The 14,825-nt window shown below is 43.5% G+C and overlaps 1 protein-coding gene across 6 annotated transcripts in view; it reads left to right on the forward strand.

Annotated features, from left to right (window-relative positions):
- Positions 1-14,825, forward strand: part of PHKB (phosphorylase kinase regulatory subunit beta) — a 77,811-nt gene that overhangs the window by 56,053 nt on the left and 6,933 nt on the right. For 5 of the 6 annotated variants that reach the window (XM_065848285.2, XM_065848288.2, XM_065848290.2 and 2 more), the window contains 7 exons: positions 2,136-2,197; positions 2,284-2,446; positions 3,138-3,219; positions 5,358-5,415; positions 7,110-7,200; positions 8,399-8,601; positions 12,487-12,621. In XM_065848285.2, coding sequence (XP_065704357.1) covers positions 2,136-2,197; positions 2,284-2,446; positions 3,138-3,219; positions 5,358-5,415; positions 7,110-7,200; positions 8,399-8,601; positions 12,487-12,621 — 794 coding nt within the window. Of the gene's footprint in view, positions 1-2,135; positions 2,198-2,283; positions 2,447-3,137; positions 3,220-5,357; positions 5,416-6,187; positions 6,279-7,109; positions 7,201-8,398; positions 8,602-12,486; positions 12,622-14,825 lie in introns of all 6 variants that reach the window. The other variant, XM_065848287.2, reaches the window with a different exon arrangement.

Genomic DNA, 14,825 nt, shown 5'->3' on the forward strand with positions numbered 1-14,825 from the left:
AGAAGGGTTTTTATGTTTGGCAATCTTGTGAAATTACCACCAAAGGATAAATCCACGATGTCAAACACCGAGGGATTTATTTTTATTAGATAATTGACAAGGGGGGAAGAAAGGTGCTTCACATGTATTAAAATTCTTACAAGAAAGAAAATCTAGTTTTGACATCTTTGCTGTTTGAATTAGTCTTAAAGCAGGAAAATTCTTCATTTAAATGTGAAAATGACTGAACCAAGTGCTGGTTTTAGATACCCGTGTGTGGTAGTTCATCTTCATTTGCACCTATTGAAGAATGCTTCTTTCTGTAAGCGAAGACCACAGCCACAGTTATCACTTCTTGTTCCCTAGAAAACGATGAACTTTAGACAATCTGGGACATTTGTAAATTAAATACTCCTAGTTACAAGGGTTTGAAATATCCTTGTAATCTTTAAAATACATATGTATTTCTAGTGGTCAGGTGTAGGTCATGCAGTCTCTCGTGTTACCAGTTCCTATAGCAAATGCCATTTACCGTCCATGGAAAGCCCTTCATTTGTCTACACTGTTGTTGTGGGTTTTTTTAAATTCAGCTGCAGTGACTTTCTTGCCTTGCGTTTGATTAAACCAATGGATTTACAGGCGAGAAATGTCGTGATGTATGTGATGTGTCCCTGTTTTAAGCACAATGCTGTTACAGTCATCAGGGCATCACCTTCCCCTTCCAGACTCAGTGACCTTCGGAAAAGATAATATAATTTAAAAAATAAAAAGTAATAAATTAGTAGTTTTAAAATCATTAGTCTTAGCTTTATTTGTTAGTTATTAAAAAGAGTACAGGGTAGAAGTACAAACAAATGTTTATTTGGCTTTAAGGCAGCTGTGTGAGGTGTGAGCGGGTCAGCCCACGTGCAGGAATTGCTTCCAATGAACATCACGGGTGTAACAGGGCCCTAACACATCTTCGTTAAATGCAGTTACCTGCTGAATCCCCTGCAGATTGAATGGGCTCTGTCAGACAGCCCCACAGGAATGCCTGCTGCTTTTCCAGAGGGAAATGCTCACCACGTCCACAAACACGTTGTGCTCGCTCCCCCACGTGCCACTACACCACCTTGGATTTTGTCACAGCATGTTAGGTGTTCACTTGAAGATTCAACTCCTGTTACAGCAGTAAGCTAGGGATATAAAAACTGATTTGGGGTAAATGGAAATTGTCTTGCATCTCTTATTTATTCTTAACATCCCTTTCTCTTTTACCATTTTCCAAAGCTTTTATCTCTTTCTTTTGCCCTTACAAATGATTGGTAGCTGGTAGAGGTGAGGGCATCTCTCAGTTTTACTGCACAGTTGCCACATTTTGGAAACAGCCTGGTTTCGATACGAGGGAGGATTTGGGAGAACAAGGGACGTGTAAATTCTGGTGTTGTCTTAAATAATCCATCTATTCCAACAAAATATATATTCAATCTTTTTAAATTGTCTTCAGCCGCTTTATTTAGACACATGTAAATGTGCCTAGAGGTAGAATGTGTGTCTCTAATTGGGTGAATCCTCTTTTTTCTTGTAAAATATACAACATGTAATTTCATTTTAAAATGGCGATGCTTAGAAGGCTACTGGCTTTTTCCGATGTTCATCTTTACTGTCTGTCTCCATTGCCATCATGTGTTGGAGCAGATCTGCATCTCAAAGAACGAAAGACACTCGCAATGAAAGCAAAGCAGGTTGTTTTATATTCAGTCATCCTGCAGTGTAACAGATCAGTATCTTACTGCAACTTGTGTGCAGTGAAAATGGATTTAAAAAGTTCAAAATGCACACTCAATTTTATGTAGTTAATGAGAGCCATCAAAAAGCAGTCTCAAAATGCTGCAGTACAATACTTTTCCTCTGGAAGTAGATAAATGGGAAACTCATATAAATGTGGAGTGAATTAATTGTAATGACTACAGCAGATAAATGCAACGTTGAATTTCAGGTATGACAGACCTGTGCTGGCTTCAGTGGGATCTTCAGAATGGGAAGAATACTCTGGAAGTGTAAAAGAAACCACTTTCTCAATGGAAACCACCAGCAACATACTGACATCAAAAGACAGCTGCATAGTTATGGACATTTCTGCATCTTTTAATATCCTTTTCAATTTTTCATTTCAGACATTAATATCTGGAGCAGTTGTCGAACAACTTGACTTCCTAAGGATCGCTGAAACAGAAGAGTAAGGCTATGTGTAAATAATAATGATGGAGTTCTGATAATGAAAGTATTTTCTGGACAATGAAGAAATGAAATGTTATTTTCTAGGGCTCCTGTGTTCAAGAGTTTGGAGGAGTTGGATCTTCCAAAACATTCAAAAGTCAAGAGACAGTCCAGTACTCCAAATGCTTCTGAGCTAGAGCAGCAGCCCGATGTCAATGTTAATGAGTGGAGAAACAAGTCAACATACGAGATCCTGCAGAAACTTAATGTAAGAAAACTTGATACAAATAACTTCATTCTCATGAAATGATGTGCCGGTATTCTTTGTAACGTCAGCCTACTTAGATCAACACGACTAGCATCGTGGTTCAATGTTAATAATACAGCTGGTAACACGTCTGGTGTTCCTCTTGGTGCTCAGAGAATGTTCCTCTTGCCCGTCCTGTATCTGAACACCGCAGAACTTTCTGGCCCTTCTGCTGTAACCCTTGGCTTCCACGCTTTCTGCTAATCAATGCCCACCTAAAAGCAGACATAGGTATTCTATTGCTAGACTAAAATTCAAGAGGTTTCAACAGGCGGTGTTCACTCTGATAGACCGTAACTTCTTAACGACACCCAAGACAAGTTCCAGTCTGGCATTTTTGCTGTATCTAGAGGAAAAGCGCCAGTGGTGGTTTCTAGATCCAGCGTTCAGCGGGAACACAGAGCGCTCTGCTGGGTTCACCGCACCTTTACAAGCGCTTCTGCTGTAAATGGCAGGACCCAAGAGTAGAAAATGGGGAACACTTCTGAGGGCACACGATCACAACTGGACGTGAGCCCTGGAGAAGCCTCTGCCACAGCGGTTCTGAGGGTGCAGCGCACAGAAAGGCCTGTCAGTTTTACTTCACATTTTTAATAGCTCTTCTGGTTTTGCTCCACTGAAAGGCTATTTGTGGTTCTGTTGTTTTTTTAAGGACTGCAATTGCCTAGCAAGTCAAGCAATACTCTCGAGTATATTGCTTAAAAGAGAAGGACCGAATTTTATCACGAAGGAAGGTAAGAGCTTCTGTCATTTCTCTCTTCCAAGTGTCTCTGGAAGCAGCTCTCGAGTTGCAGTGAATGTGGATAGTGGCCATGCATGCACGCAGTTATGTTGCTGTTTTGTTTGCCATTTAAAGCAATTTCTGCATTAAATGGGACGTGCAAATTCATAGTGTGGTGGGGAATGAGCTGCTAAATGTATGGACTCTTAAATTGCTTGTAGGCCAGTGCTGTATCTGGTTGCAATTTTGAACACATAGATATAGAAAATAGAGGATTTGACCTTGTATAGAAAACTGAAACTACAGACAAGGTTGTGTGTCTGCACCATTTAATTTGAAGCTTTTTACTGAATTTTTCTTTTGCTGTCATGTAATCAGACTAATTCAGTGTATCTGTGAATCTTGCACTCCTCTAATTTTGTATAATGGCTTTATATTAGAGCACAGGATTTAAAGTCATGTAAAATTATTGAGAAGAGGCTGCTAAGGCTTGTGGCTGGTGGGTTTTTCCCAGGGACTGCTCATTAGCTGCCTTTGTGTGCATGGATACTCCTCAGATAAACAGGAATGTTCGGTCAAATAATATTCTCTTTGCTCTTCATCAGGTGGTGTAACTCACCACTTTGCTATAAGACAGCTGGTTCTTGTGATGAAGAGCTGTCATTTCCACATCAATATAAACGATATCTATATAGCTATATTAAAAATGTCATGGAAGACAATGTAAAGTGGAATAACATTTGCTGGATGATACCCAACTGTCTAGAAGCCACTTAGGTCAAAGGAGCTCACAGAGCTCACTTGTTCAGAGCCCCGTGTGCCACCCCACTCGAAACAGGAGATGCTGATAACCTTTCCAATATGCACCTTGCATTAAACACCCTGAGTCACTACCTAAAAGTCCCTGTCCTCCTACGGCTGGAGATACTGAGACTGGCATTAGGTAATCGCACAGTCAATAGAACAGAACGCGGAAGGCTGGAGAACCTGGAGTGTTCCAGCTGACAGGCACAGGCCTTGATCTTGTGAGTCACCTTCCGCTGCCGCTGCTGTTAGAGATGAACTTACTGTTCACACTAAGTGCCTGGCCTGAAAAACACTGCGTGCCCCTGAGACTTTAAAATCTAGAAGCTCAAGTCTAAATAATGGAAAGTTTGCCATGGCTTTTACCTTTAATGTCAGGGTCCCCATTTGATCCCTGCGCAGCTGGAGAGGTGTCAGTACACAGGGTGACGCCCTGTGACCAGCTGTGGGCTGACACACGAACGGGATCTGTTCTGATTAATGTAATTAAAGTGCTCCATGGCTCCTCGGAACCCCGGCCTCCCTGCTCGGCCTGAGAAGCAGAGCTCTCCCCATCCTGCCCACTCTTTCCTGGGGCACGTCTGCACAGCACAATGCTACTTTAATACATCACAATTCACAACGCGTTCTCCGGTTCTGGCACACAGAACATCAGAGTGCAGCGGGGAGCAGGCAGTCAGTAATATGATGCCTCGCACATCTGTCCAACAGCCCCTGTCGCACCTCCAGCAGTGACCGCGGCGCCAGGGGAGCTGTGACACCGATCACCAGAGCGCTTGCTGTGGTGACCGAGGGCAGAGTCCCCAAGCGGTGACCCATCCCTCTGTCACGCTCCCCCGCCTGAAAAATGAGAGTCTATGTCCCGCATCACTTACCAGGTGATCTATTGCTCATACACAAGGTTGAAAACAACTCGGAGATGAGCAATTCCAAACCTTCTCCAAAGCAAAGAGGCGAGACCGTGGCCAGGGTGTCCGCATCCCGACCCATCGCCTGCAGCTCCAGGGGCTGCCTGTGGTGGGATGTACCTCCATAGCCCCGGTCTGTACAGAAATGGATTTTCCCTGACCTATTGCAACAATAGGGACATCACGAGTCTCTTCAGAGCACGTGCAGTGAATTTAGGTGAGCTCTGCTTGGGCTTCTTGCATAGCAACATCCAGCTGGATGGCGGGGACTTGATTGCATCTACATTTTAGCTGATGTGCACAGCAGGTAAGTGCTTACGAAAGCTGGTTCAGAATTAACTGATCTCATCAAATTTACCTTATTACTATTAAATGAAAATCTGTGCATCATTACTTGTGTGTTTGTTGTTTCGTGTTTTTTTTTTTTTAATGCATTTAGGTACTGTTGCTGAACATATTGAAAGAATCTATAGACGAGCTGGCAGCAAAAAGCTCTGGTTTGTATCATGTTCCTTTTGGTTTACACCAGTTGTTTTTCCCTAATGTGTTTATAGAGAATGTAAGCTGGATCCTTATGCACTTTAGGGGGAAAGAAAAAAGGGCGGCTTTCCTGACAAAATTATATTGGTTCATTGCAGCTAAAGATCTGGTCTATAATACTTTTAAAAAATTAAGAAGTATTTCTCGTCTTTTAAAATATAAAAGAATAATAAGCCGGTTGTGCTAGGAGTGCTATTGCCAATGTACGGTTCTTGTTACATTCAAACGGTGACAAAAGAATACTAACACAGGGCATGATAAAATATTATCAATAGCTTTCTGTAGCAAGGCTGGTGATCAGACGTAAATCAGTTAAGTTGGTGCACCTGCACAGTTCATTTATTGCCTGAAATGATTTGCTTTGAGCCTGACGTGGTCACAACAACTTTAAAAGGTTGCAGCGAGTGGGTTGGTACTTACCTGTTGTTTATTAATCTGAAGCTCAGTAGAAATGTCATTTCTTTTTATTGAAGAAATGAGCTGGGCCTGTTCTGAACTCTGTTCTCTGGGACTGTTCCTGGCAGATGAGTCTGTAAATACAAAACCAGGTTCTCATTTCTCATTTTAGTCTGTTCATACAGTTAAATGGGCCTTTGCCAATAACAAGGTAAAACCAAAATACCTTGGTGGTATTTTTTGTAAAGAATAACAATCAGAAGTACTTTTAGAAGCAAAATATGTCAACTGTTTCTCGTTTCTCTTCCGTATTTCCACGTGCCATACGTGTAGGTTGGTGTTGCGCTACAGTGCCGCATTTGCACAGAAATTTTCCTCTTCTATAACCCCACATATTACCACTTTACTGGTACATGGGAAACAGGTAAAGTGCCCACAAGTCTCAAATGGAGCTCAGTGAGATCTGTATTATTGTATTTTTGCTTATTTGCATTTTGATGGCATCAGCTAATGCATTTTGAAACGCTTTGCTCTTGATCTTAAGAAGCGCATAGCAGTTTCACAGGAATCAACTTCAATTGTTTGACTTTTTTTACTAACATTATAAAATACTTCAACTCGTTCATTATCTCTGTGAATAAATGATTCTTAGTAGCCTAAAAGCCTGTGCTAGAAAAGCTTGAATATGGGTCTATTAGGTTTGTATTTTGTCAGGAAACTATTATTAAAAGTATTTCTATTTTTGACTGGGTGTATGAAGAACGTTTCTCGGCAGTTACAGCTAAGTTAACCCAGCAGTTCACACCAGTCTCTCCATGCGACACGTGCGAGTGTTTCCTCAGCACAGAAAGCAAACAAGGCCTTGGTGTTACCTGTTGTACTTTCTCTTGCAAAATCTGACTGAAAAATGACCAAGCTTACCTTGGCAAACGGTGCAAATGTCACACAAGAGAAGCTGGCGCTTCTCACCCCTTTGGCTCGAAGATGATGCTGAGAAAAGAACAAGCTTTTGTATGGAGCTGGCGGTTTAATGAGTTCTGACTAAATCGATCGTTGATCCATTAACCTATATCTAGACTAAAAAACGGAAGTCCGTAGAAGATGACACAAAATCCGCTCCAAATTCTGCCTTATCAGCCACGTCTCCATGTCGTGAGTGGGTGTTGCGCTCTGCTGCAGCAGACTCGAGCTTGTCTGGGAATTCATTAAACGAGCTTGTGATGTGCAGTGGGATTGCTCTGTTTTCTGCCCTCAGGTCTGTTGTGCGCTTCGCTGCGAGTCTTTTAGGTAAACTAGTGGACAGCCTTGCACCATCTATTACTAATGTTTTAGTGCAGGGCAAGCAGGTAAGTCCTTGCTCCTCAGAAATGTATTAAGGAATGATAACTGAGAAACTAATTGAATGGGCTTTTTCATTTTGAAGGCCTCTGATGCTTCTTTTAAAAGTACCCAATGGCTTAAAAAACTGTTCCTGAAGAAGAGAAATCCAGAGAAAATAGGTTGAATCCTTGTGTATACTGTGGGCTGATAAAGTTACTTCGATTTAATGGCAGAACATTAATGAAAAGACAGTTCAGTGTCTAGATAAGAGGGGAAGAGGCATGATATACGTAACTCCTGTGAATTTACTTATGCATGCCCTTTTATTCCACAAAAGTAGCTGGAGTCAGGTAGGAAAGCTCAGTTTTAAGGCTTAAGGAAGATGTGGCCAGCCCCCTGTAATGGAGCCTGAGACGCCACAGGAACAGGAAGCTTTTTGGGATTTCAGTTTCCTGTTCCAAACCAAGTTTAATGCTCAGTGTTTCTCCCTTTCCTAAGGAGGGCCTGTTTTTTTTCTCCCGGCACAATAATTTTCATTAAGCTCATGGCGAGTTGTTTCCAAATCATAGTAATTGAATATTATGTGATTTTGTACTAAAATCTGTATATGTGCACACTCACCTACACACAGTGCTGTTCTGACAGCTGTGTCTGTGTCTCCTCTCCTAACGTGCCTCTGCTCATCGCTTTATACTAATGATTTTCATTATAGGAGAAAAATTAGCGTCTGAGTGTTTTACTGACAGTAGTTTAAAGGAAATCAGAATTTTAACAAATTCCCTTTTTTGTGGTTAAGCAATTCGGCACCAGCAATGCATTTTCTTCAAGCGAAGGCTACAACTTTTAGGATGCTGTTAGAAATAAGAAAACAATTCTATTAGTTTAATTCTGAACTTTAAGTGAGCTTCACAGCTGAAATGTCAGAAATGAAAAAGGACCTAAATCTAGTTAAGCAGCCAGTTTTGAACCCAAAGCAGTGGTCTCGTACCTTCATTTTCATTTGGAAAAGTAGATTCTGTATTTACTGTGCTCTGTAGTGAATGTTGTTGTTTCAATAGCATCCAACTAACAGTATTAACCAGCATCAGTCACTGGCATAAAATCATTTTTGTATTGAGAAACTTTAACAAGAAAAGCAGCATTCATAAAGCTTCATTTCTGAATTGCTTCTACGGTGCTTTTATTCCTGTCCATATCTTCTGAATTGTTTTCGATGTATCGCAGGTGACACTCGGTGCTTTTGGCCAAGAGGAAGCGGTTATTTCTAACCCCTTGTCCCCAGCAGTGATTAAGAACATCCTCTATGAAAAATGCCATTTTCAAGACGAACGCGAAGCGGTGGTGCAGCAGGAGCTGGTCATACACATCGGCTGGATCATCTCCAACTCGCCCGAGCTGTTCAGCGGGATGCTGCAGATCCGCGTCGGGTGCGTAACCTCCCCGCTTCTGGCTGCTCCTGCAGGGAGCAAACTGTGCTGGTGTGACTGAAAACGGGTTAATTTTCTTTGTGCAGTTAGAAGCCTTTATTTTCCATAGCTAGCACGCTCATTATTTGGACTTAGTTTGAGAACAAGAGATAACAGCCCAGCTCAGGGTTAATGTTTTCGGTTGCTCTGGTCTGAGAGCTGAGGACACTCGGAGCTCACAGGTGTGAGGCAGCGGGAAGGGGATGGATGGACGGACAGAGCTGGACGGACACCCAGACTGAGCAAGGAGAGTGTTCCAGCCCATTGGCGTCATGCTGCATATTTAAGGAGTTGGGCTCTTGCACTTTCTCTCTCTGGGGAGTTTGACCAGGACGTTTAGTTTGGCCTTTTGCCATTTTGCAGAGGCCTCTGAGCCTTTCTGCCTTTTTCTGTCTTTTGGATCAGCAGCTCAGGACTGGGCCATTGCTTCCCCGGACTGGTGCTCAGTGCGGATGGAGTTCCTGGGGAACTGCCTTGAGTAGCTCTTATTTCTATTTTTTATATATATTTACTAGTGGTGTATTAGTATTTTGTTATTTTATTAAACTGTGTTTATCTCAGTCCAAGTTTCTCCCTTTCAGTTCTCCCCTGTTGGGGTGAGTGAGCGGCTGCGTGGTTGTATTGCCAGCTCGGGTTAAAACCCGACACAGACTTCAACAGAGATGGTTGCTACATTGCAAGAACAATTTATAGAAGATGGTGCAGCAAAACTTCTGCACTTCAATTTTACATTTCTGGGAAGTCTGTTTTAAATGAGTGTGCAAAAAGCAGGTCCCACAACTCATCTCAAATTTGCCTATCAGAGGTTTTTGCTCACCTGGTAGTTACTTGTGTCACGTAGGTTTGGGCAAACGGGTGCAGGAGAGACTGCAGAAATGCAAGAATCTAGGAAGGATGCAGTGTGGATTTGATTCCCTCCTGAGACCACACAATTCTCCTCCACATCAACATACCATTCTAGTTGCATTCTGTGGTTTCTAGTAAGTGCTGAGCTCAAAACACAGCCTTGTCTAAACCAGGCTTAAAAGTCTGGCAACCACAGCAGCAGATCCCGTGGAAACAGTGTTCCAAGGTACTTAAACTATTGCTTTTCAGAGTTTCAGCACAATATCTAAAAGATAGCTTGTTCTTTGTTGTCTGTAGTAAAACCTTCTGCAGCTCTAATGTTTTACCATTACAGCTTTTCTGACAATATTTTGAGGCGCCAAGGTATATTTGGTACTCAGTGAATCCGAGTATCTGATGGGCATAATGACGACGTTGTTCTCTGCACAAGAACTGCCCTGATTTGTCCTAGAAGGTTGCTAAACATGGCTTTTTTTGTTCTCTAGCCCCCAACAACCGAATAAGTCTCCCCATTACAGACACACACCACACTCGACTGTCCGTGGGCTCTGTAGTTGTCCAGCTCTGTGCTATACAGAGCGTAGGAACCACAACATGAATCAAGTTTACAACATGGTTGTATGTCGTCGTTTGATAAGGTGACCTCCAGCCAGTGTGCTGCAGCGTTAGCACATCACCTGCTACTTGCATTTATTTTGCTAGCTACAGAAATTAATGAGTTTTTCACATTTGGAAGAGACAGATGCATTTGAATAAGCACTTCTTTGGAGAGGCCAGGTGCTCCCGACTGAGATTTACAGAATTCACACGCGTGCTTTATGATTAGAACGTAAGTGTTCCGTCTGCCATACATTTTCATGGAGAAAATACAGCGTTTCAGCCCTGGCAGGAGACACCGGCAGCATTTTTTCTAGTACACAAGATTCATGGTTCTGCTTTAGCCATACATTCCAGTCACCATAAAACCAAAAGCTTGTCAAATCACCTGTATTACATTTAATTGCAAGCGCATCTGTCCTTTTTCACTTAAATGCCTTCTCTGTACCTCACCAGATCCACGTTACCCTTCCCTCCCGCATTCTCTGTAGCTAATTCTTTTTTTTTCCTTTCTCCCAAGGTTAATGCTAGAAATTCAATTTCCTTTATTTCTGTGTTATCACCCACTCCAGTGAGCAAAATTAACCTTCTCCCAGAAACACCATTCCAGTTTGATAATGATTTGATTTAGTGTCCTGTTATTGATTTGTTTTCAGGGCTTTATGTTGAAATAGATCAAGTAGCTGACAGCCCCATTGCTGAAACACCCCCTTCCCCGCGCGGGCTGAGCCGCGGGGCCGCTCTTGGCTGTGCTTTGGGCCACTGCAAAGAGAAAATCCCAGCAAATGACATCTGTGCACATACACTGGAGTCATGGGTGACCAAGGAACCGGTTCCTCAGCCTCAGTGTTCGTTAATCTCAGTAACAAGAATGCTGTTCACTCACTGAAATAGTGTCGTGGGTAATGCGATATGCCCAGGTTGCCCAGCGTTCTTCTGTATCTTGCACCTTCAATCAATGGTCCCAGAAAGCTGGGATTGAAAGCGCCGCTGACGTCTCCGATTGCTGGGCGGTCACTGGGAATCCTGCAGAGTGACTTGTCCTGCACAAACAAACCGGTGTGTGCCGCAGTGAACCGCGCGGAACGCGGCCGTGCTGGGCACCAGTCACTGCCCCAGGGACACTCAGCATCTCCCAACAGTTTCTTTTCTTTTCCTTTTAATAGTTCCACCCGCTTGATCTGAAGCGATGTAGATGGCGAGAGGCTGAGCTCCATGCTCCGTTACCCTGCTTCACATGTACCCACATTAGTTAATCTTTGATATTATATTAGAGGCTGTAGCACTGTGTTTATATAATATGCAGAATAAAATTCAGCATTTTCCTTCAATAATTTGCAAAGTTCTGCCTCTGATACCTCAGGCTGAAAAAATCTTTACTGTTGCCATATTTTTATTTAATCAAATATTTTCAAAAGGGAGAAGCAAAAGAAAGAGAAATGTGATAGACTGCAAAGGGAATTTCAAAGGCTACAACTATACATGAGCCCTGAAGTCTTTTTAAATGTAAAATCATTTAAATGTTTTTTATAACTCATCATCAAAATGCATGTGCTGTCAGTGTAATTCTGAGGAGGAACTGGAATATCAAAAGGCAGGTAGATATTTCTCTTAATGAACATGGGATGTAGGGGAATACAGTCAAATAGGACAAGTGTGCTGCACAGCCCACCGCACCAAACCCGTTATCCCTTCGTTTGTATCAGATGCCAAACACAAATCTGAGTAAATTCCACAATATAGTAGGAGTAGGAGAGTATTTGTGTGATACTTTATGTGCGTCCTGACAGCCAAACACCCAGATCATGTGGAATTCTTATGAGCTGCTTTATTAGTCCAACTAGAACAGCTGTTCTCTACCCACTCGGTGAGTTCTGTCAGCCAGCTCAGCTCCTTAGTGCATCCCGCGGGTCCTGGAGTCACTGGGGAAGCGGGAAATGAAACGGTCCCTTTCAGCGAGCTGGGTGCCTGGTGGGACAAGCTGTGTTAACCTGACCCTCCCCTGTGATTGAAATCAGAAGGTTCGCAGTGGATACTTGTATTCCTATCTATAATGGATTCTGCCCAGTAAAAGAAAAAGGTGGTAATACCTCTGGGAACGTACCGTGCTGCACAAATGGATACATGTTCTTCTGCAAATTGCTGGAAGGTCCGTTCATCCTCCTGCTTTGCTACAACTGTGAGAATTTTCAATTGTAGTTGCACGGTGAAAAGGAAGTTTTTGAAAGTAGAGCAGGATTACCTGAGTGCCAGGATGTACCTCCACAGCTTCTGCCGTGTTTGTTTGCTTTGGAAATATGGTTCCAAACTGCTAATATAATTTCTTAAACTAAAATAATTAATATGCAAGCAACTGTTGAGCAAAGTAAAGTAGTTGTAAAGGTGTTCCCGCCTTTCCTCCAGGTGGATTATCCACGCGATGAAGTACGAGCTGCAGATCCGTGCCGGGGACATGCCGGCCAAGGACCTGTACCAGATGTCCCCCAGCGAAGTGAAGCAGCTCCTGCTGGACATCCTGCAGCCGCAGCAGCAGGGCAGGTAACGCGCGTCTACCCGCAGCACCCGCTGCTCACAGCGGGCTGGGCGAGGGCTTCTCACCTCTGAACGTCTCTGTGTGCAACCGAAGCCACCAGGCACCTGCAGTCAGTAACACACTTATTGAAGGAAAGGCAGCAAAAGTGCACTGTTTCATCCTTTCACCTGTGTCCAGGTTCTACAGTTGTTGCTTTTATGCTGCAGCTTCTCTTTTCGACTTTACCTGTGTGGAAGTCGGACTTTACGGCACTGATCTCTGTGCTCTGACAGTATTGTGAGCCATCGCGTTCTTTGATGGGGGGAAAGGACCTTTAAGTAACTTTAAGAACAGTTTCTCTGCTGTTCTGTGCCCTCTTCTAGCTTATTATATGAATGAAGAACAGATGTTCTCTACAATTGCCAAGAGACAGCGATGCTGCCTGAACGTTGTAATCTTTTCTGCAAGCTGTAGCTGGCTGCCAAAAAGAGCATTCATTGTGATACAAAGCATGCAAGACAGAACTTAAAATTACAACATTTCCACCTAACTATGTTGATAAGAATAAAGCCAAAAGTCCTCCTGTAGGTTTTACTTCTGGTTAAGTTAGGTTAAACTTGACATGTAATACTGCTGATAATTTCCACAGTTTTGGACTGAATGGAGGTGACCTTTTCTCTTGACAAAGAGGAAATATACTGCCCGTCAGACTACTTTATGCTCCTGCTTAATTCACAACACATTCTTGTGTTTTCCCTGGTCTATAATGCCCAAGAAACAAGCTCCTTAAATCGGCGTCTGCTCTTTTTCTAATTCATGTGATGTACAGTGTCTCAGTCCAACTGACTCTGCACTCTCTACATCCCACGTGCTTTTCAGTGTCCTGGTCGTGGCATTTACTGCTTGCTGCTCAGTGGTGGCTCCTCTTATAGAATCATCCAACGGTTTGTGTTGAAGGGCCCTCCCCAGCTCCCCCAGTGCCCCCCCTGCCATGACAGGGACACCTTCACCAGCTCAGGTTGCTCAGAGCCCCGTCCAGCCTGGCCTGGGATGTCTCCAGGGATGGTTCATCCACCACCTCTCTGGCCAACCTGGGCCAGGCTCTCACCACCCTCAGGGCCAACAATTCCTTCCTCATGTTCAGCCTGAATCTCCCTCCTTTAGTTTAAAACCATCACCCCTTGTACCGTCGCAACAGACCCTGCTAAAAAGTCTGGCCCCATCTTTCTTCTGGCCCCTTTGAAGTCCAGAAAGGCTGCAATAAGGTCCCCTGGGAGCTTCTCTTCTGCAGCTGAACACCCCAGCTCTCTCAGCCTGTCCTCCCAGCAGAGCTGTTCCAGCCTCGGGTCATTTCTGGGGCTCCTCCGACCCCTCCCCAGCAGGTCCATGTGTGTCCTGTGCTGAGCACCCAGAGCTGGACCAGCACATTTACATTATTTTTCTAAATCCCCAGCAGAACAAGCCCAACTTTCTCTTTGCAGCATTTTCCATTAAATATTATGCTATTTAGGAAACAATTTGGTCAGTTCAAGCTTCATTACCCTCATTAGAGATCCTACCTGAGTTGTCACGCTGCCTTCTGCTTGTGATTCCTTTCGCGTACAACAGCTGGGTCAGCAAAGAGCACTCTGGGTGATTTTTCTGCGGACAAGGATTCATTTTCGGGAGGTTATCTGCGCACAAGAGCCAGCCAGCATATCCTTCAGAGCTTCTTCCTGTGCTGTATCACTCGCTCCTTTTCCTTACCCATAAGTGACTTGTTTTTAAGAGTTCTCTTGCTGCCGGGAAATACTGGACCCCGTCTCCTCGCATTTTCTTTCTGTGATCGTTTTTCCCACTGTTGTGGTGTTTAGGAAGACGCTCTGCTGCCGTGCCAGCGCCTGTCCCTGCCCGTCACCTGGCACACGCCAGGGGCTGGTGGTGCACTGACCTCCCCAGCGCTCTCTCCACAACTAAACTCTCCACATTTTCATGGACAGTCAAATTTCCTATATCTATATATATTGCTAACAGAGTGCAGACTTCCACAGACACTCTGTCTGACCTGTTTACGCAGGTCACGAGGTCGCAAGCAGCCTTTTTAACATGGAGCGTTGTTCTCTTATTGGTCCAAACAGCGACATAACTCATTTCACTCATTGAGTTTACAGGACTCTTCTTTCCCATAGTCATTTAGATAGGTTGGAGTATTTCTGACAACTTCTGAGGCTTCTTTCTTTGTATTAGGAAA

The sequence above is a fragment of the Patagioenas fasciata genome, chromosome 13, assembly GCF_037038585.1.
Source record: "Patagioenas fasciata isolate bPatFas1 chromosome 13, bPatFas1.hap1, whole genome shotgun sequence".
Lineage (NCBI taxonomy): Eukaryota > Metazoa > Chordata > Aves > Columbiformes > Columbidae > Patagioenas > Patagioenas fasciata.